Raw genomic sequence first — 22,747 nt, forward strand, 5'->3', positions numbered from 1 at the left:
GAGTAAGTCTAAGTAGGTGAGTCTGTGTGTGGATTCTTTAAGAACTGCTTGGGGCACCAGAATTTGTTTCCACTGACTTAATCCCTGCTGAATTTTGCAGCCAGAAGTTGTGAGGTCTTACCTTCCTTACATGGGAACCCTGGGCTGGGGGCACTGGTGAGGGGCTAGGACTCCTTGCTCATGAGATATCCCTCCTGGATTTTTATCTACCACAGGTGGGTGAGGGACCACCCTATTCTGTGTCTGTACCCCTCCTAACCAGTCTTGATGGATGTGGTTTCTCTAATCCTATTGTTGTTGGACTTTCATTCAACTCCATTTCTGATGGTTCTGAGTGATGGTTGTTCCATATTGTAGTTGTAATTTTGATGCAGATTTGGGACGAGGTGAGCCACACCTGCCTATGCCACCAATGTGACCAGAATTCTGCTTAGTTGCCATTAACTTTATTAAAAACACTTTTTATATTGTAGTGTGATAGCTGTCAAATAAACTTGCATTAAAAAACATTAAAATTGGTGAATCTTCGTGCAGCCATTTTAATTTTGAAGGTAGCAGAAAACACGTAACATTTTTAGCACATTATGCTTTATTATTTCAAGAAAGGTAAAAATGCAACTGAAATGCAAAAAAGGATTTGTGTAGTGTATGATGAAGGTGGTGTAGACTGATTGAATATGTTGAAAATGGTTTGCAAAGTTCTTGGTACTATTGATATTTTAAGCAAATAACTCTTTGCTGTGGGGATGTCTTATGCATTGGAAGATGTTTAGCAGCACCCCTGGTCTCTACCTACTAGAAGTCAATAGTGGGAGACAGCTGATATACTCAAAATACCCAAATCAATAAAGTTATTTGTGAAAATGAAAAATATCTTTTATTTTATGAATAAAACTAAACAGACTTTTTGGTCAACCCAATAGTAACTTCTGAGAATCAGTAGTTACCTGACAAAAAATTAATTTAATGCCAAAATACACTTTCTGGGATACATTCCTAACATGTATCCTAGCCATGTTGGAGATCCATGTCTGAGCCAAACAATCCAATTAGTTGTTTAATGACAAGCTTCTTCACTCTCTTTACTCCAGAAAACACTGCCTACTACCAAAAGCAGTTTGCTTATTGGAAGTATCTGTTTGAGCCATATTTGGTGTGTTTTTTAATTCCATTACCTGGTATATATTTTTGTTGTCACTACTCAGGACAACAATCTAACAGAGTAAGAGTAAAAGGGGACTCGATTCTATTTGGTAACTAAATGTCAGAAAGTATTTCCCTGTTGGTCATTAATGCTGAAGTTTTTAGATATGAGCTGTTAAATGTACTCATTAAATATGTATTAGAATAATACTGCATATATATTATGGTAACTTTTTAGTAGTAGTAACTTTCAAAATTTTCAACATATTTTCAGAAAATAGCATTAAATGTTCACTCAAAAAACTTTGCTTGATTGGTAAATTGCATGACTAAGAGAGCTAGAAATTTTGGGTTGAAATAGATAATAGTATCTTAAGGCTTAAACCACTTTATATTGTCCTGTTACATCAAGCCACTCTAGTAAGAATTTGTACTAAGTGAATCTGAATTAAATTGCTCTATGGAAATTATTTTTAAACGAAAATGCTCACTTAAAAAAAGAGCACTTGTACATATCTGGCTGTGCAATGCTAGGAAGAATTTGACATCTTTGCTTTCTTGTTGTTAATTGTTCCATATTTTTTAGTTTTAACATTCCTTCCAAAATTATGACTATGAAGAACAATGGCCTCTAAATCAAATGCTTGTAAAAATAAAAATCAAAGAAGACTACTTTCAACTTTGTCACTACTTATGAAAACTATGTCTATGTTATCTGTATTTTGTTCTTATTGAAGAGGCACAATGCTCTCTAATAAGAAGAAAAAATCTCTATAATGATTTTTGTCCAACTGAAGGGCTAAAATATGGTAAATAACAGATCTTAAAATTTTCAGCTCAATGTAACTGATCACAACAAACCAAGAAACATGCCCATTTTGCTTATTGATTTCCACTTTGGAAAATGTAATATACCTACTTTGTCAATACATCTTACAAACCTCACAAAAAGGCTGATAAGAATCAATAAAATAATGTTGTGCTCTATTATGAAGGAAGAAACAAAGTTAACTGTTGTAAGTTTTTTTCTTTTCTCTTTTTTTCAATGCATGCACAGTTAGGCACTTCAGGGCAATTTAAGTGGGTTGTATCTCTTCTGGTGATGGAAATAACTGATCATTCCAGCTTCTGACCACAAGCCCCCTTCTGGCAGCCAGCTCACTAAAGAATGCACGTGACATTCAGCCGAGGCGTTAACAATGCTGATTACCACTTCTCCCACCTCTCTTTGAACAGCAAGTAGGCAATAAAATGCTTCCCATTGGCCAGGTTATGCACATTAATGTCTCCGAGTCCTGGGAGCAGCTGGCCAAGTGCGCCCTACCTGAATTTAACTGCCTTTACCTTGCACTGGCACAGAGTGCACTCGGTGCCGTGTTTGATCCAAGAGGAGCCCGTGAAGCGAACCACGTTCATCTCATCCAGGCAAGTTTTGGTGATGTCATTGCGAATGGTGTCAGCCTGGCAAGGGTCGGTGACACAGCGAGGGCAGCACTCACTCTCTGGGAGCACACTGAATTCACACTCCACCTCTGGGCAAGGCAGGGGCCAACAGTCTACTTCCCCTTGCTGTAAGGAAAGCAGATTTGCAAGGGCAGAGGGAGGGGAGGGGAGGACCGGGAAGGAGGCAGGCGGGAGGGAGCGCGGTGTTTACTGCACACGCACGTATCTGACAGACATTTATACTCAGACTTTCAAAGCTGTGCATCTTGCTACCGAAGTGAAGATATCTATGCTGCAGCTGAAGTTTAATCTGGCCTTCAATGATTAAACAAAAACAACAATAAAACAAAAGCAAAAAACAGTCTCTTAAACAATCGAGTTTGTATGCCCCTATCTTTCCTATGAAAAAAGGGAATTATTCACAATGGAAGAGGTTTTTAATTAACTTTTTGCCTATGCAATCTTTAAATTTTTTTGATATTTCCCCTAATTTCTCATTTATTCCCTTCTGCATAAAAGAAACTTTTGCCCTTTTATGAGAAAATAAAGTGAAATATGAAAGGAATTTGATAGTTTTTCTTTGTTCATTTATACGTTTCTCAGTATAGGAACTTGGGGGGGAAATAAAATTAGGAACTGATTTCAGTTTTTTTTATTCCACATGAGAAAATTGGAATTGGAAAATATGAATTGGATCTTTCTAAAATGCAGTTCCTACCTGTTTCCTATTTTCTCTGTAATTCTGAATCTCAGGATTTTGGAGATGAAGGCCGCCTTCAGGCACAGAAACTGACCTTGCTCTTTCAATTGATTTTTGGATTGAAAGTATAAAAAGGAAGCAACAAAAAAGTACTGCCTTAAAAATATCCTCACAAACAGAAAGAAAACTAGCCATAACTTTAAAAGTAGTGTCTGTGAAACTTTCTTCTATACAGACACATAGGCCAAATTCTTCTCTTCCATTTGTACCACTAGAAAGAAAGAAGACCCTTGGTCAAATGGAAAAAAGACCACATTTTCTTAATCAAGTCTATACTTTCTTTTTTATCTATTATTTCCAGGAGAAGTCTCATAAATACACACAGACATTCAATTCTAACATTCTAATAAACACTTATTACATATCCATATCATGTGTAAAACCACGTGCTCCCACCAGAACGATCAGTAACGATCTGACAGTAACGATCTTTAGAGGGAAAGAAAAGTGTTTTGATTTTGTTTTTTTAAGTCTGAGTGTAACTGACAGAAGTAGATTAACAAAAGTTCTACTTGGAAAAAATGATTATTTTCATGAATGCCATTGTCATATTCGTAATAAACATTTAGTGAGTGCTTCCTATTGGACTGGCCAAAAAGTCCATATGGTTTTTTTCATAAATGACACATTTTTAATTTTCACCAATAATTCTATTGATTTGGATATTTTGAGTATGTTGGCTATCTCCCACATAGTATAACATTGATTGTTCTCAATTAATGTCACAATTTGATCACAATTTGATCACTGTCAATTTCAAATGGTCTACCTGAGGGTGGAGCATCGTCCAGCAAGAAATCTCCAGCATGAAACTTTGCAAACCTCTTTTGACACGTTTGATCAGTCACAGCACCTTCTCCATACACTGCATGAATCTGTTTTTTTTTTTTGCATGTCAGTTGTGTTTTTACCTTTCTTGAAATAATAAAGCATAATGTGCGGAAAATGTTGCATATTTTCTTCTGTCTTCACTATTAAAATGGCAGCAAAAAATTGCCAATTTTGAAGTTTTTTTTTAATGCAGGCTGATATGGCAGCTGTCACAATACAATCTAACAAATTTGTTTCAAATGAAGTTAAAGGCAACTAAGTGCTACCACAGCCATCTTACAGACAAAAAACAAATAAACTTTTTGGCCACTCCAATATGTGCCATTAAGTATCTGCTCTAGATGCTGCAGTCTAAGTAAGCTTTGCTGGAAGAGACTGAGTAGGCTGGGAGGGTCTTTTGCTTTGAGCTCCGGACGTATTCCTGGAAAGAAACACAACGTGGTGCATCATGTCCACCCTGGAACATCCTTCCCAGGTCTGGACCTCACAGGGCCATCTGGTCATCCTAACCACGCTCACTTTTTCCTAACTGCTGACACTACAGCTGGACAATGAGTACTTGCAGAGGGCAGAGAGCCAGGTTGCTTTCCTATCTAGAATCTGGGTCTAAACTCTTCCTAAACTTCATGTAGCTGAACTTACCAGGCAGCGGCACTGTTGGCAATTCTGGACCCAGGTGTCACCGCTCTTGTACAAGGTTTCTCCATTTTGATGGAGGCACTGACTGCTAAGCCTCGGGTCACATTCAGGGCAGCAAAAAAGATCAACTGTGGGATTCTCACAATCACAGACCATCCGACGACACATTACAAATCCATTCTGTATGACAAGGAAGAACAGCAGTTACCAAAAGCCTCCACTTTTCAATATACTAACATATGTGTGTTTGTACATGTGTGTACATATATATATATTTACATATAATATGTACATAAAATTTTAGTTGATTTAAAAGTTGAGATAATTTGCACTGTTTCTCCAATATAACTGATTGGCTTTAAAGTTTCATTTTGTAGCTAACATACAGAAATTGCCCAAGCTGGAGAACTTCTGATTTCCTTTCCACAAACTATTTGGCTAAAAAGAAAATGTACAGAAATGGCCTGAATAAATCTATAAGTACTACACAGTCCCTATGTGTGTATAAATGTCTGTGTGTGTATAAGTGCATGTGCACTAGTTTACTAAGACAGTAATTTGAACGCTAACTAAATTTTGTTTTGTGTGAAGGTGTATATATTTGGTAGCTAGTCAACAAGTCTTACATGTTATTAAGTTTATGGAATATTTGAAACCTTATGTTTTTGTATAAATGTTTATCAATTTCTTTCATAATAGTTGAGCCTTTGGTGCACAGCATTGCTCATTTAACTAAAATTTAAGTCACTATTATCAGTGGTGCACATGAACATCTCTCTAAAATTCAGATATAGCCCAATAGGTATTTTTCACTCCTAGGCCACAGCACATCCATTCTGGCTTCATTTATGCATTCGCCAAAATGTGATATTGTGACTATGAAAACAATAGAATAGTTAGCAACAAGATTTCAGCAACATGTGACAAATAAACACATTGTGGTATTTCCATATACTGAAACACTATTCAAGAACAAGAAGAAATGGGTTACTGATATACGTGTATGCCATGAATATAAATGAATGTCAAAAACATAACACTGACAGGAAGAAACCAGACACAAGAAACATGTGCTATATGATTCCATGCATATAAGGCTCTAAAAAATATGCATTTGATCTTTAGTGACTGGAGATGGTGCTTGCTTGGGGCTGGGGCATGGGACTGACCAAGAAAAAAACAGAGGCAACAGTTTGGGTAGGTGAATGTTCTGTTAATACTTACTGTTGTTAAATAGACATACAGATTTTTCTAAGTTCATTAAGCTGGTCCCTTGAGATATATGCAAATTATACCTCAATAAAAATGACTAAGTTTTTTTACTTATACTAACCTGACATGAGCACACAGAACACCGGTCATTTTCCAGCACCCAAATCTGACCATTGTGCTTAACTTTCCCATCATGGATGCAGTCCCCGGTACAGTTCTTTCCATGAGGACATCGGCAATCGTATCCACCATCCAAGTTAAAACAAATGGTATCGTTGGTACAGCTGTGCCTGCCGGTCCCACACTCATCAATATCTATAGTTAAAAGAAGAAAAAGACAGCAGCCAATGTACTTAGAATACACTCGGTTTCAAATGACTGCAGTCAGGCAAATTGTCTCCTGACGTCACACATAAATTAATTTTCATCCTACTGGCATGCATTTGTTATCAATTGCTGACTAAAGCAAAGTTAATCATCTACGGATTTCCCAGGAAAATACTATCATGTTTGATTTCGGACACCAAATAACCTTGCTTATATTTTTGACTTTTAGATCTCTGTAAATACTATTAGGCTTTATGAAACATATTTTTTGAGAGTTAAGAATGAGAGTCAATTTATCAAACAAAACCAGTTTGGCAGTGGAAATTCTAAAAGGGCCTATGATTTTTTATTGAGGAAATCATCATCAATGTCAAAACAGTACAAGCAGAAAACCCTTTCTTAGTGGGAGATAAAATGTCATGGGAACCCTGAGGCATTTTATTCAATTTCGAGCCCAATTCTCACAGCCATGTCAGCCACATGTAAGCTCTTTTCAGCGTTCTGCTTAGCTGTTCTTCCCTGACAGCCTGGGAATTGCCGCACCATCCTTATACCCTGCTCTTCCCCCACAGAAGGGCAAGGCACCGCCAGCAATCGCCATTCTCTCACGAAGAATCCACTTCTTAACTTTTCCATTTCAGACGATCATTTCATCTCCTGCCTGACTCAGATGGCGGCTGCCCCTGCTTCACCTGCCCTCACCCAGTCCATGACAATCACAGCCTAAAGCATTTCCATACAGGTGAAGAGCGAATACCCTGGCCAGGGAATTTGCCCTGATCAGGGCCATAGGAGGAGACACGGTTCATTTTATTTATCCCCATCATTTAAAGGTCACAAGCCAAAATACATTTCAGGGATAAGCAGTTTCCCCCCACCCCATTTCATCTGTTTCCACTGAGTAGAGGCCAAGAAAGAAAAAAATAAATTATAACAGGAAAAGTGGGTTAGAGAGAAGACAGAATATATTACTTTTAAGTGGGAGAAATCTACATTGATTTTACTCCACAATTTTAAAAATGGAGTTTAGTAAATATTTTTCTTAAGTGGTTTGATTTCAACAATATTGGAGACATGGACTAGTCAACATTATAGTTTAGCTATATTTAAAATCTTAAATACTTAAATTCTGTTATATGCCAATTTCTGAAAATAAGCTACATGATGTATTTCTACTTACCTTGATTGTTTATTAGTTCTTACCTCAACAAAACCAGCAAATTGAGTCAATGGCTGAAAAGATTTTTATTAAAACTGTGATGAACTATATTAATAGAATGACTTGCCGAGGACAATGCTGCTTATAATTATAGACTATGATCAAAAGGCCAATATCAGAATACTTTAAAATATTTTTAAATATTTAAAAAATATTTACAATATCTACAATCTTTTAATTTTGCCTGACATTTAAAATGAAAGCTCTGATATAAGGTAATTTTTTTCCTTATATCAGAGCTTTATCAGGCAGAGAGAGGGCTTGGATTTGTTGCAGAAGACAAAGAAGAGATATCCAGGGACATCCATGCTCTTAAATAAAGAACACGTATAATAAAAAAAGAGAGTAAAATGTTGCTCACAACAATGGTTGACGTGCACTTGTCATGCATAGAGAAATGCACAGACAGAAATATCATAGTGGATTAATCATCGCCTTTTGTTGCCCAGTGGGATTTGAATTAATTTGAACTTGTCTTTTCTGCTTCTCTCCACTGGGTTTCCCACTGCAAAGAATATTCTCAATTGAATGGTGTTATAGGCTTTTTGGAATTCAACTTTACATATAATTTTATTATAGCATATGCATAAAGGGTTTATATTCTGCTTCTATATTCTTCTTTGAAAACCTACTATAGTATACAAAATTTCTAACTTTAAAAATATTGATAACTCCTTTAGTGAATGATTACAAAAATAATTGTGCTATATCCAGTGATCAAGTCTCAGCTGTCATCTAACGTGATCCAGCAGCAGCACTTGAGAGTTTATTCCCTCTCCCTGATAAATTTTCTTTACTCACTTTTTAGCACATGATTCTTTGGTAGTTCTGTTTGGCCCTGTCTTCTGCCAACATACACATTCCCCAGGTGTGGCCACTAAACTCTGAATAAGCTCTAGCCACTCGAAGAAGTAGTCTAATCAAGGCACGTGTATGTGTGAAGCCACAGCATTTAGAGCCACTGAGATGTGGGACGATTGATCGTCCAGGGAGCACAGAGCACATAAAAATGCAGCTAAAGAGGCACTCAGGGCCCAGGTAAAGGCCAGGCTAACAAATTTGAAATTTATCATAAAATGCTATAATTTCATATTACAGAATTGCAAAAAATAAGTCACAATCAGATATCCTCTTTAGAAAGCTTCCTTTGGTTTCCTCTTGGGAAAGGAATTTGAGTGGATTAGAATTTGAAGCCAGATCAATCAGCAGGCTCTTTCAGTAGTCCAGGCAAGGGATCATCACACCATAAAATCAAATACTTGTATGGTAGTTGGTACCACCAGATCCCACGTACTCTCACATAAAGGCTCATTTAATCCTCACCACAACAGTGGTGGGTACAATTATTACCCCCTTTGCACAGATCATGACACTGAGGCACAGAAATGTTGTGTAACTTCCCCGTGGTCACCAGTCAGTAAGGTACAGGGAGCCCACGTGAGAACCCTCACCAACCGGCTCCAGATCTGTGCTCTTAAACCCCATGCTGTACTGACCAGTGGCACTGGGGAAGCATAGAAAGAAATAACAAAGACAGAATCATCCAAGAAAGAAATGATGATGTTAAAGTAACTTAGTGATTTGCTGGCTACAAAGATTAGGGAGAGGGAGGGATCATGAATGATGTTCAGATTTCTAGACTGGAAAATGTGGTTGATAATATTTACAGAGAGAAAAGCAAGGTTTTGCTGAGGAGTGGAAGTGGTGACAGGGGTGAGGAAAGACAAGAATTTGTTTAGAACATTGAATTACACTTTCCCTGGGCTTCCAAGGGAAGGGAAAAGCTGTCCAGTAAGTAATCGGATATATGGGGCTAGGGTTCAGAAAACGGACTGGGCTGAAATACAAATTCAGTGCAAATATACTTTCACCATCCCCTTTCTCAAAAATTGTCCTTCTGACTCCAGTTTACACTTCTTTGTGAGCCATTTAAAGCGACTTCCTTCCCTGGCACTCTTTCCCTATCTCGACTTGCCAATAACCACTCCATCCTTGAAGCCCTACAAGAAATGCTAGCTAGACACTCAAGGCTTTCTTGATCCCAAACAGGAAATGATTTCTCTGTTTCTTCACAGTCCTGAATTTATATTTTTCTCAAGTATTTATGATTTTTAACCTTGTAGCTTTCCTCTTTATTAAAAAAAATCTACCACATTCTATCCAGTCTAACAGGTTTTGTTTTCTACATATTTTATCTCTTCTACAAGCTGGGAGCAGGGACCACCCTCCTTCATATTGGTGTTCAGTGGATGCCTGGCAAAGCACCTCCAGGTACCAATGCATATATTCAGTAACTATATATTCATATGAATTGGACTGATTCATTTCATTTTGTCCTTATTTTAGATTCAGTTTAATAATTTTTAGTATTTAGTTTGAACATAATGCTAAAAAGATCCTATCCTATAAACATCTTTTTCACCTTACAAGTTCAAAAAACCTCACCAAGCTTAAAGATAATCCTGAAATCAAAGCAATGAAGTGAAATGGGAACATGAAAATAGAATAGTATGTGAGAAAAAACTCAGCCTTATGCTCAGGGAAGGACCAATTTAGGGACGCAGTAACAATGGTGACACGGACAAGAAAAGTGTTACTCTAGCACGTCACCTGGGATTTAATGTCTACACCTCGGAGACAAAGGGCTCAGCAAAACAACATGCGCTTTGTACAGATGCAGGTTATAAGCATGTGTGCTGTAGGTTACACAGCCGAAGCCTAAACAATAGTGAAATAGTGCACAGTTATGTGTCGATGTCTTCAAGCATGAATCGTATACTTCGCAGTGATTGGAGACGCACCGCTGTGGCTTTGTCGGCCTCCAAGTGCTTTTGTTGTTGTTGTTCATAGCAGACACACGGCACCTGCTCAGAAATGATCATACTCTTCAACCCGCAGCCTTCTACAAACTAATGCCACCTACAATTCTACAAATCACTGAAAGTGCAGTAAATGGATAGATGTTTAGAAGGAGCATTTTAGTCTTTTTTTATATATAACACAGGTGGGTTCCTTTGAAAGAATCCTTCAGAGCACGTTGTCTTCTGAAAGAGTAGTGTATTTTTTGTGATAATCATTAAATTCTAATGGAAGATAACAGAAGAATCATCATTCTGGAATTGTGTGGGTTTTTTTAAATAACAATTTCCACTGTTCCTATGTTTGTGGCATTTCCTTGAAAAGCCTTTTCTCTGTAAGCATCTCATAGAATATTTTACTTCCCTATCTTCAATTTTATTATGTATTGCTTTAATGACTAGTCTAATTTTCATTGTTATTTTCTGAACACTCACAAATGTACTAATTATGTTTTGTCCTGATCATTGCTATTTATACATATATTTACTTCTAACATAGTGACAATAAATCATACTATATACCTGCTTTAAAAAACAAAACAAAACAAAACCTAACCCAAGGATACTTTAATAGGTTTTTATGGAGAGAGAGAAACATTGATATGAGAGAATATAATTGATCAGTTGCCTCCTGTATATGCCCTGACCAGGGATCGAACCCACTACCTAAGTACAGGTCCTGACTGGGGATCAAACCAGCAATATTTTTGTGGTACAGGACAATGCTCAACCAACTGAGCCACACAGCTGGGGCCGATGTATCCGTTTTTAACACAGGTTACATTCCTAACACACTTCCAATTAAAATATTGTCTATCACACATTGCAATCTTTTTATTAGAAAAATAAATATATCATCTATTATGTGAGAATGACTGTAGTCACTGATGACTGACAAGCAAAGAAAGTCTACGACTCTTGAAGCTTATGCTCTATAGCAGATAATGAGGAAGGAAACAAATTAATATATACAAACATTTCAGGAGAACTGATAGCTTGTATGAAGAAAAGTGAAGCAGGGTTACTGAATAATGTCAGGGGTAAGGTGCTATTTTAAATTGGGAGTCCTTGAGAAGCATTTTAGAGGAAATATAAATTAAATTTAAAATGAAGCATGCTAAGATATGGGGAAAAAAACTTTCCAGACCAAAAAAAAAAACAACAAAAAAACCCCACATGAGAAGAGAACCAGTTTGGTTTATCTAAGAGTGTCAAGGAAGCCAAGTACTGCATCATGTAGTCTTTGTAAACCATTGTTAGGGTTTTCCTCTCCTCTGGTGAGTGAAGGGAGAAGCGGTAGAGTTTACGAGAAAGCCAGGAGCGTGGGGTCCTTCAAGCCAAGTGAAGGAAGTTATTTCAAGAGGAAGCAACGATCATCTGGGCCAAATGGCTGAGATATCAAGTAAAAGACTAACTGACTAATGGGTTTGGCTAGATGGAAATCACTAGTAATCTTGAGAGAGCATTCCCTAGAGCAGTGGGACTCAAGCTTCATGGGAAGCAAGAAAGCAGAGACAACAAGGCTAGAGAATTCTTTCAAATGCTCTAAAGGGAAGGAGAAAAATGGGGGAACATTTGGGAAATCTGGTAGTGTCAAGAAAAGTTACTTTTTGTTTGTTTTTGTTTTATATTTTAAAGATGGGGCGCTGCTCCAGGTCCTTTCTCTGCTAATGAGAATGATACAGTAGGAAAAGAGTATAACATGAAAGAGAAAGGGGATAGGACAAGGGCAAAGACCTCATGGAGGCCAGAGGAGGTGAGCTGCAAGGTACAATGGAAGGTTTAACTTTTGATAGGACAAATGCAGCTTCATTCTGTGAAAGCAGCAGAAACAGACATAGGCGAGAGCGGCCAGTGTAGCTCCTGGTGCAGAAGTGAGGTACCTCTTCTTTCTCAGTTAAATACGAAGGATGGCATCCACAGAAAATGAAGAGAAAGGAAGTGATGTCTAAGGTTAGAGGAAATAGGAGAAGGTATGAAACGGATGGATCAGGCAGTTGCAGGGGAAAGTTACTAAGGAAATAGAGTAGGAATATGGCACAATGCTGATGGCCCTTGCAGTAAGTAGCCTATAAGATGACCCCCAATGATCCCCAGCACTGAATTTTTAGACTCATATAATCCTTTCCTCTCAAATGTGGGGTAGACTTATTGAGTCACTTGTAATGAACAGAATACGGGCAAAGTGGTAAAATGTCGCATCTGAGATTAAGTTATAAAAAAGCTGTGACTTCTGTCTTAAGCACCTGCCCTCTCTTGAGCAGCTTGCTCTGGGGAGCCAACTCCTCTGTCTTGAGGCAGCCTGTGGAGTGGTTCAGGTGCTAAGAAAACAAGGCATGCCAATAGCCATAAGAGTGACCTTGGAAATAGAGTCCCATTCCCTCCAACCCCACCCCAGATAAGCCTTCAAGATGGTCAACAACTTAACTGCAACCTCATGAGAAACCTTGAACCAGAAGCTTACACCTAAGCTGCTGTGAGATAATTTTTGCTGTTTTCAGCTGCTAAATTTGGAAGTAACTTTTAAAAAAAGAGTTTATTTATTTATCTTTAGAGGGGAAGGGGAGGAGAGAGGGAGAGAAATATCAATGTATGGTTGCCTCTCCTGCGTCCCCTGCTGGGAACTGTTCTGCAACCCAGGCATGTGCCCTGACTGGGAATCGAACCATGGTTGGTTGTTTCACAGGCCCACGCTCAATCCATTGAACTACACCAGCCAGGGCTGGAAATAACTTTTTATGCTTCTGTAATACAGCCCTCTTGAGATGTGTCATCACAAATTTAATACACAGTAAACACAATTACAAATGTAATGTATGATAGCAGAGGTATATGTCTATTCTATTCATGTTCTGATGCATAGAAAATGGTGTGCAAAAATACCTCACAGAATGAAACAAAGGTTACCCCCAGAGGAGAAGTGGAAAGGATGGGGTAGAAGGGGATGAAATAAAGATGCCTTTTCAGTACACACACACACACACACACACACACACACATTTCTGTATGATTTGAGTTACTTATAATCACATTATTTATATTCATCCTTTATATGTGAACTTAAAATAAAAGACCAGAAGAAGACCTCTTTCTCATAATATGTTATAGAATATAGGTTAAATAGTTTATCAGGGAAGAAGAAAATCACACTGTTTAATCTGCTTTTTGAACTGCAATCTGGTTCTTGGCTTTCTCCACAGGGTTTGAAGTATTCACTTGAACACTAATGAGTTCAGGGTAATGCCCTCAGACCACACAGTTAAGGGTTACTTGCAAATGCCAGGTCTTAGCCCCTGCTAAAGCAATAGTATTCCCATTCCTACAGAGAAATTCAGATGGCCCTCTGCTCAAGGTCCAGAGCTCGGCAGCTGCTGTCAAAGCATGCTGGGAGCCTTGGCATCTGTCACCCAAGTCTGCTTCATGGCTCTCCCAGTGAAAACTTTCTGAGGCACGAGGATAAAAGGCATCTTATCATTTAGGTGTCAAGGGCTGTTAAGTTAGAGTCTCTGAGGCTTTCATTGACTTTGTCATGTTAGCCACATTTTTCTCTCAGGCTGTTACTCTATGAAGGTGTAAATGTGAATGGAGGAACTAATGACTTTTTGAGGTTTCTTCTCCATTCCTGTGCCTAGCTGGAAGGATGTTGGTGAGTCCTTTCAGTGAGGGTGGTTTCCCTGACCATTATTCACTAGGCTCTGCCTGCTCTCTAAAAATTGTGCCACTTAAGAGAAGGTGTAGAGAAGCAGAGTTGTTTGCCAATTCACTGAAAATAATTCAAAATTAATAGTAAATAATTGAATATAATCTGGGTGAATTTTTCACTCCTACGAGATTAAAATCTTTCAAGCAGGGACCCTATCTTCTCTATGCAACATGGAACAGTCACTGAACATCTCTTCCTTTGCCAGGCTGGTGATGTGTTAGGAGTAGCCCAGTGGCATGTATTGTGCATCTTACACTTGCCCTTATCATCATCATATTCCTTCTACCCTCTTTTTCTCTCTATCCTGCGTTCCTCATCTATTTTTCTAGCTCTTTTTGGGTCATATTTTTGCATGCTTCCGTTCAAAAATTTATCTGCTACTATGGGTTTATTCATTCTGAAACACCCTTCAATGGTTCCAAGTATCCACAAAGAATTGGGTTAGTGTCATAAACTTAATTATCTAAAAATCAAATGATCATAATTAGCAAGCACAACTTAGATTTTAACATGTTTTGAATCACTGCTGTATAAACACACAGCAAAAATCACCAACTAAAAGATTAGGTCGATGGCTACTATTTACATCTTACTGTATACTCCTCAGATTCAAGAGGAGTTCTTAAATTCTAGGTCTTCTCTGCACTGACCTTCGCACGAGTCTCCGCTGGGTGAAAACATTCCATTGTCATGGTAGCCATCTCTGCACTCACAGTGGTACCATCCAGGCAGGTTAATGCAGTTGGCACGGCTGTCGCACTGAATGAAGCCATCGGAGCACTCATCGATGTCTGGCAAAGAAAACAAAAATGAGACGTTATTCAATTACTGCTCTTATCTCAAAGATGCAAAGGCCACTGTACTAACATTTGAGTGCCAGCAAATCCTAGGAACTGAGAAAACATAAGACCACGAAAGTCTACTGGTTACTGGAAGCTATACAGAAAGAACGTAGTGGTGTTGTTAACAGGAGAAACATCTAGACAGCTTCTCTGTTGCAGACGAAACCATCTGTGACAGCCATTAGCACTGCTCACCAAGTATTTCCAGCTCTTCTACACACAAGCTAGGATTGCCATGGGGCTTCCTAGAGCTAATTAGGGAGAGATGTGTCACTGCTAGGAAGAGCCTTGAAGATTCAGTGTGGGGTGTGCATATATTCTTTCCCCACCACAATGATCAGTGACGTTCAGAGGCTCTGAAGGTCAGCCCGAGTTCCTGAGTAAGGATGGTGTGGAGCACATTCCCCCTCGGCTTGGAAGGGACATACTATATGAGCAAGAAATCAACCTTTTTGCTCTCAGCCACTGAGCTTTTAGGGTCTTTTATTACCATCAGCAAACCCCATTATAGCCTAATACATCATTCATCATCAATATATGCCAACTGCATTCCTGCATTAATATGCTTCATATTTCTGAAAATATATACCATCTGTGTCACTTTTTAATAGGTTTCACATATATTATCACATTCAACCCTCAAAAATACCTTTCCATATAGGTAGCATATGAGATAAATGAAGTAAATGAGGTAAAAGGATTACATGGGATTTAGGAAGGTCAACTATACATTCATGGTTGCCTGCAAGTAGATACCAGCTAAAATTGGCAAAATTCTCTAAACAAAGAAAGCTATGTATCTTGAACCTCATATTACTTCCTCCAGTAACTTACTACTATACATGAATAGGATGAGCCCTTTATTTTCCTTTTCTATTTGCTGCATAATTAGAACATCCAACCCCATCCAAGCATTTTCCTTTGCTCATAGAGAGAAAAATTAATTCCCAGAGCTGCCTTATGGAGTGCCCCCTTCCTCTCAAACCTCTGGGCTTTGGGGTTGACATGGGCCCTGCCAAGTGAACTGATGGCACTGTACCATTGCCGCTGCCAAAAATAGTCACATGCACCCCACTGCCATCTTGATAGCCCTGTGCTTCCTAAACCTGCATCTTATTTCCTGTTGCAGGGACCAGGCACGATGATGTCCCTTGTGATGAAGTGAAATCCAGTTGTTTTTCACAGCCCTTCCTGCAAGACAGTCCTCTCCAGCCCAGCAGAATCTGCCTCCTTCCTAGTCCAGTCTCATCTAACTCCAAAGTCTTGGAAGTATATATTCCTTTCATTTAAAAAATTTTTCCTCTTTTCCTATGTTCAACTTTGAAAGAAATTTTTTGAATAAATATGTAAAGTACATTTTTTTTAAAAAAGAAGAAATAGGCCATCCTTCATTTACTTCTGATAAGCTCAGAGTTCCTTCACTGTTCTCTTAGACTAGGTAACAGGCCAAAAATAAATAAATATTTCATATTATTGCTCAATTTTCACATTATTTCAAAACTATGAGTGTTTTTATCTCTGTGGCTCCTCTTCTGAAGTCAATTCCTACTGTCAGGAGTTAACTACTGTTGTGATAATTGTTCGTGGCCAAGTCAGCTAGCCATTGACTTCCTAATACAAACGGATTGCTTCCATTTGCTAAAGCCTCAAAGGTTTTATGAAACTGCCTATTTATATTTCAAAGGCTTCTCTAACTGATGAACCCCAATTGTAAATGGGACTAAAATGCTATGCTCATTCAATTTTGTACAGTCTTTTCTTCTATCCCAAATGATGCAGAAAATTGATTATAGCATTTTTAAGTGTATGGACAAAAGAAATAGGTTGGGATTTAAAGTTTACAACTGAGTTTATTGGAAGAAAGCTAAGAGTGTTATGCTTAGCATATCTCATTTTAGAAGATTTCGGTCATTAATGTTGGTGATTTGGAAGTAACCATTAATGGAACAGAGCCTGCTCCACTGAAGCAACTCTTGCATCTATATTAAGCCTTTAATTTAGTCCTTTTTTCTCACTTGTACACAGCTGTAGGGTTACCTCAAATCCTATGACATCCATGACATATATTTTGCTGTGTATAATGCACATCCACACTTCATGTGCATTATACACAGGATTATTATACCCATATAATACAAGTGGTATGTAATCATTATACCTACATATAATGCACATCCTTATTTTTCCCTCAAAAATTTTAGCAAAAAGTGTACATTATACATGGCAAAATATAGTATATATTTCAATTTTCACATCTTATTTTCTCTCATCACTCTTAATGCCTACTCCTATACTGTCTCAACCTCACTTCTTTTAATGAACAATCCAGCAATTTTCCTTGATCTATCAACATACTCATTAAGATTAATAGAATTGCTGTGTGTTATATTACTCAGTTTTTGAAGACCGAGGATACAACATATATTGGCCACAATGTATTTTTCATATACAGTCTGAGTATTACTTTATTATGCAATCATTACTTAGCAATATTTTAGAAGATGAATACACAAATATATGCATCACTTGTTAATTTACCATTCACTATTTACTACATACCTGTTATAAGCCAAGTACTAAGTGCTGGAGAAACAAAGATACACCAACAAAAAGTGATTTTTGCCCTGACTGGGTTTACTATCTATCTAAATAGTGTTTAACAAAATTAAGTTTATGAAAATCTAAATTTATAACCATATTGAACAGTTTTTCCAAGATATTATATATTTATTACCTCCGGTATAGTGTTGGGTTATAATATGAATATCCTTTATTTTAATGGCTACATATTTATGTCTTTGAATTATTTCCATTTACAGCAAGTGATACTAATAGCACAGTAGCAAAATTTAAATTTGTAGAGGGAAACAGATTACTGAAACAATATTAAACACTGGCATATGAACACAACAAAAATTATGAAGGGGGTACAAATGAATGGAGTTTGGAAAACACCAAGATATGAAACATTTATTCACATTTTAGATAGATTTTCTGAACAATTCCTTAGGTAGTGAAATCACTTAATTTATTTAAAATATGACTCAGTTTACAAAATAGCCCCCTAAAACAGAATTCATTTATAAAAAATTGTGTATTTATTGTCATATGTTTAAATGTCAGTACTCCTCCATTTGATACAATACACCTTTCGAGACTTTTCCCCACTGCTCAAAACAGTTTTTGAACTCTGATTTTGATGCCTTTTAGTTCTGCTGTTTTTTTGCTTTTACCTCTTCTACATTGCCAAATGTTTCACTTTGAGGACTTTTTATTTTTTGTTAAGGAATCAAAAAACGTCACTCAGGGCGAGGTGAGGTGAATAGGGAGGGTGGGGCACAAGGGTCAAACCATTTTTGCTCAAAAACTGTTGAACATTCATTGCTATGTGGGCAAATGTGCTTGTAAATCACCATCATGAAATGGGTAAACGTGTTGAAAGATTCTTAAAAAAAATTCATGAAGGTGAACATAGCCTCTCACAACAACACCAGCAGGTACACTGATACAGATGGGTTCCTAGAACTCTCACCTAGCGGGGGAAGCCTGTACCGTATCACAAAAAAGGCCCACCCTCTGAAGGATAATTCCACTTTTTCCTGGGCACCCCACCATACAAATACTACAGTTCAAATTACATAGTACTTGTTACCATATAGGATAGTGAAGTAAAACTAGTCAGATAAAATATTTTGCTTCATTTTGCATTTTCATGTTTCTGATCATTTTGATTTGTTTATGCAAACTTTTCTACTTTGTTGAAAGTCAATAGGAAATGAAAGTGTGCTTAAATTGCCAAAGTATGCACTTCTCACCAGAAGGTAAGCTTGTCTGGCTGATGGCTCTTCTTAAAGTCAGAGATAAAGCAAACAGCCTCATCTGTAAGTTCTTTGATGGATTTAGTTGCTCAGTAAATACTCAGTATGCAAAGAACTAAAATCTGACCCACAATTTAAGAGTTAAGTATATCTTACCCATACACAACTGTGGATATTACTGAGTTATAACACAGGGATGCACACAAACTATGCTCTATATACTGTGTAATAACAGAAAATGGTAAACAAATTTGAAAAACATTATTTCTTGGGTACTTTCTTTAGGTCAGTTAAAACTGAATTTTTACTTGAGTTAGATATACAGAGAGCACTAGACCTAGAGGAGCAAAACGTTATTACAATACTTTATTCTACTTATGAACCACCAAGTTTGAACATATTTCTTTCAAAACTGAATAAAAGTACTCAAAAAGATAGTACAGCAGTGTAGAAACTCATATGATTTAGTCTTGATTTTAAGGACCTAACTTTTTAAATCTGTAGGCACATTATGTAAACAACCAAAAATAAATTTTATGGAAAATCTATAATTTCATTATACTGAATTGTATCTTAGAGAGGAAGAACTTTCTGGTTTCTGAGGGACAATTAGAACTTTTTCAGTAGCTACATTTAGACCAGCCAGCCCGTGGAGATATTAAGATCCTGCCCCACAGCACAGAGAATCAAACGGCCAAAAGACACTCGGCCAAGCAATGATAGCCATCAATAGCCGTCATACTCTAGGGATCAAAATTAGCTAACAAAACTGGAAGGCGCTGTTGAGGACAGATTTTCTAGGAGGCACATATGTTTTGAGACGATCATTAAAAACAAACTAACAAGCAGAAAAACAGGAAAGGAAAATACATGAATTTTAAGAAGCTCACACAGGCCATTCAGCACCTCATTTTGCTCGTCTCCCTCCGGTAGGGAGATGAAGGCTGGGGGCCTTCCACAAGAGCACGCCGACCGCAGGCTGCAGAGTCGGCTACCCCAAGTGGCTTCTGCCATAGCATTTAAAGGGTCACTTTAGAACATGATGAATTATTTCCTTGTAAAATTGAATGTACTTACACAGTGAGAGATGTCAGTGTAATCTCTTTCTCATGCGTAGTGACAGTTATTTCTATCATAATAAAACAACTAAGAACAATAAAAAGTGCAAGTGTCTAGAATTATTCATTCTTAAAACAGACCCTAATCATTAGTTTAACCCACTCTCCTTTAAAGCTAAAAGAAAACTGATTAGTTGCTATTCTATACAGAAAAAAAATCCAATTTTTTAAAAGCAAGCACATTATTTTTAATGGCAAAGTCAAATAATGAGTTCTGTCTTTCCAACTGTTTATCATTAATAAAACCCTGACATTATTTCTCATAAAAATAGTACTTGGACTATTTCTATCATTATCTTATGCCCTGGTAGCTACATTATATTAATAAACAGCTGGCAATAAAACATTCTCAAAACAATTAATCAACTTTTGATTACCCACAGGTGGATTATTTGTTGTCTAGATTATCTGCAGCGTTCTTTTAATCCCAAGGTCATGTCCCTCCCTCTTTTGTTGCCCTTGGGTCTGGGGGTGGGGGTGTGCATCTGCTTTCAGCATTCAATAGATGTGAGTGCTCAAGGAACGCAAACTCATCTGAGTGTTATTTTGTTTTTAAAAATTCTGCCAGATCTAGACATAAAATGTCCAAAATTTTACAAGATTGATTTTCTCAAATGAATATTTTGAAAATAAAATATAACAAAAATAAATGTAAATGTAAATAAATATTTAAAATCACAACATCCTCTCAACAAGTTGGGTGATGACACTGCATATTTCATGTTTTTTATTACTTTATAGTTCATAATTAGGAAGTTAATGACTGTTCTTTTAAAAAAGCATAATTTCACCATTATATCACTTAGCCCTCCCAACAACCATATTCTTATCCTTATATTTAGCAAATACATCGTCCAAGGTCACACAATAGACCAGAACTCTCTTGATTCTGACTAGTGCTCTTTCTCCCACACTGGGCTGCCTCTCACCAACACCTGGCCAATCAGAAACAGCTTGTGCTTTGCCGGATCTCAGTGCGTATCTTAATGTGAGTGAATTCCAGCTCTGTGGCTTGTTGGCTGTGTAACTTTGAATATTTTATTAAATCTCTCTGAGTTTCCTGTTTTTGAACTAGAAATAATTCTCTCTCTTAACAATTTGCTGTTAACTACTTTTCTTAACTATCCTGGCTCATAACAGGAAGATAACATGTGTAAATCCCACCTTCACCTCTAAAATAACCCTTCAGCATTTATAAAGTATATTTACTTGACATTTGATTATGTGAAGAGGAGCAGAGGGAAATACAGTTTTATAGGTAGCACTCAGGCCAGAGGATGTCGCTGCTTCTGTGGACAACTGGGAGCCACTGAAAAGTGAACAGTGGGGTGAGGAGGTCTAAGGTACACTTTGGGAGAGACAGGCAGGGCCCACATGTTGACCAGACAGGGCTGAGCAAGACCAGAGGCAACCTCATGTCCTTATGAGGCTGTTTTTCATTGTCTAAGAGAGAGGTAATAAAGTATTTTAATTAGGGGATAAAAGCAGTGGAAATAGGGATAGAGAAGCATGCTTCCCCGCTCAAATGCTTATTATTTAGTCAGTACACAAGGCTCCTTCACGTCCCCTGTGTTGACATCAGACAAGTTCACGTGCCACATGTCTGGGCACATACTGTGCAGAGAAAAAAGATCAAGACAACCTGATGTTGTCTGTGTGTGTGTAGTTCCTGGAGTATTATTGTTTTATCATTTCTTTGTTTCCTTGAGCCTTTGCATATGGTGTCCCTATTGCCTAGAATGTTCTCTCTTTCTCATCTCCTCACCAAGTTAGTTATCTACTTCTTATCTGTCTGTGACTCACCTTAAAATTAATATTCTTGGGGAAGCCTTTTTTACTCAAAGGGCTATGTTAGATCTCCTATTGCTCATTGTTTTTTTATACTTTACCCCATGTTGCCCTTATAGCAACTATTATGAGATTTTTTAATTCTAAACTTACAAATATTACACTGACTTAATTAGAATAACTTCAGTTCTGCAGAAAGTCTTCCCTGTTGTTCTTCCCTTTCAAAAGGACCTCAATTCTTTAGGCTTTTTGTTTATTAGTTTATGAATCTCTCACCAGTAAAACAAAATAAAAGAAAAAGTGGCAAAAGAGAAAGTCTGTGTTGATTCTATAGATTGATTTTGGGAATACTGACATCTTCACACCATTGGATCTTTTAATCCATACACATGATATATTTCCCCTTTCTCTAACAATTTTATAGTTTTTAGAGTCTTTGTGGGTTTCAGAAAGTATATCTTATGCATGTTTTGCCTGAATTTATTCCTAAAATTTTTTGCCTTCTTTTTTTTTTAAAGTAACAACTTTACTTTTCCAACTTTATTGAGGGATTATTGACAGACTTATAAGATATTTAAAGTGTACAATGTGATGATTTGGTTTGGTATGTGTACAAAAGGATCCCCCATTGAGTTAACGAATGCCTTTATCACTTCACATATTTATCTTTTGGCGGGGAGTGGCATGAGAACAGTTAAGTTCTACTCCCTTAGCAAACTCCAATTATACAGCACAGTGCTATCAACTGTAGCTGCCGTGGCACGCCTTAGATCCTCAGACCGAAACCCAACATTAGCAACAGTCTCGTGGGTTTTGATATGTAACCAGTACCATAATGAATGTGTAAAACATTTCCTTCACCCCCAAAAGCTCCTTCCTATTACAACAGTTTGAAGCATTAATTTGTGTATTAACTTAATATTTATCATTTTGAGTAAGCTCCATACGGTCAGCACCTATTCCTGTGTTTTTTTTCACTATATCTTGAGAACACCTAGCGAAGAACTTAACACATTGCTAGAGATTCATAAACGTCTGCTGAATGA

The 22,747-nt window shown here is 37.4% G+C and overlaps 1 protein-coding gene across 2 annotated transcripts in view; it reads right to left on the reverse strand.

Annotated features, from left to right (window-relative positions):
* Positions 1-22,747, reverse strand: part of NELL2 (neural EGFL like 2) — a 289,076-nt gene that overhangs the window by 12,309 nt on the left and 254,020 nt on the right. For both annotated transcript variants that reach the window (XM_037061082.1, XM_037061081.1), the window contains exons 17-20: positions 14,786-14,926; positions 6,150-6,343; positions 4,820-4,996; positions 2,488-2,712 (exon numbers count right to left, since the gene is read on the reverse strand). In XM_037061082.1, coding sequence (XP_036916977.1) covers positions 2,488-2,712; positions 4,820-4,996; positions 6,150-6,343; positions 14,786-14,926 — 737 coding nt within the window. The remainder of the gene's footprint in view (positions 1-2,487; positions 2,713-4,819; positions 4,997-6,149; positions 6,344-14,785; positions 14,927-22,747) is intronic.

Source organism: Sturnira hondurensis, unplaced genomic scaffold, assembly GCF_014824575.4.
Source record: "Sturnira hondurensis isolate 20B ecotype Veracruz unplaced genomic scaffold, ASM1482457v3 Scaffold0013190, whole genome shotgun sequence".
Classification (NCBI taxonomy): Eukaryota; Metazoa; Chordata; class Mammalia; order Chiroptera; family Phyllostomidae; genus Sturnira; species Sturnira hondurensis.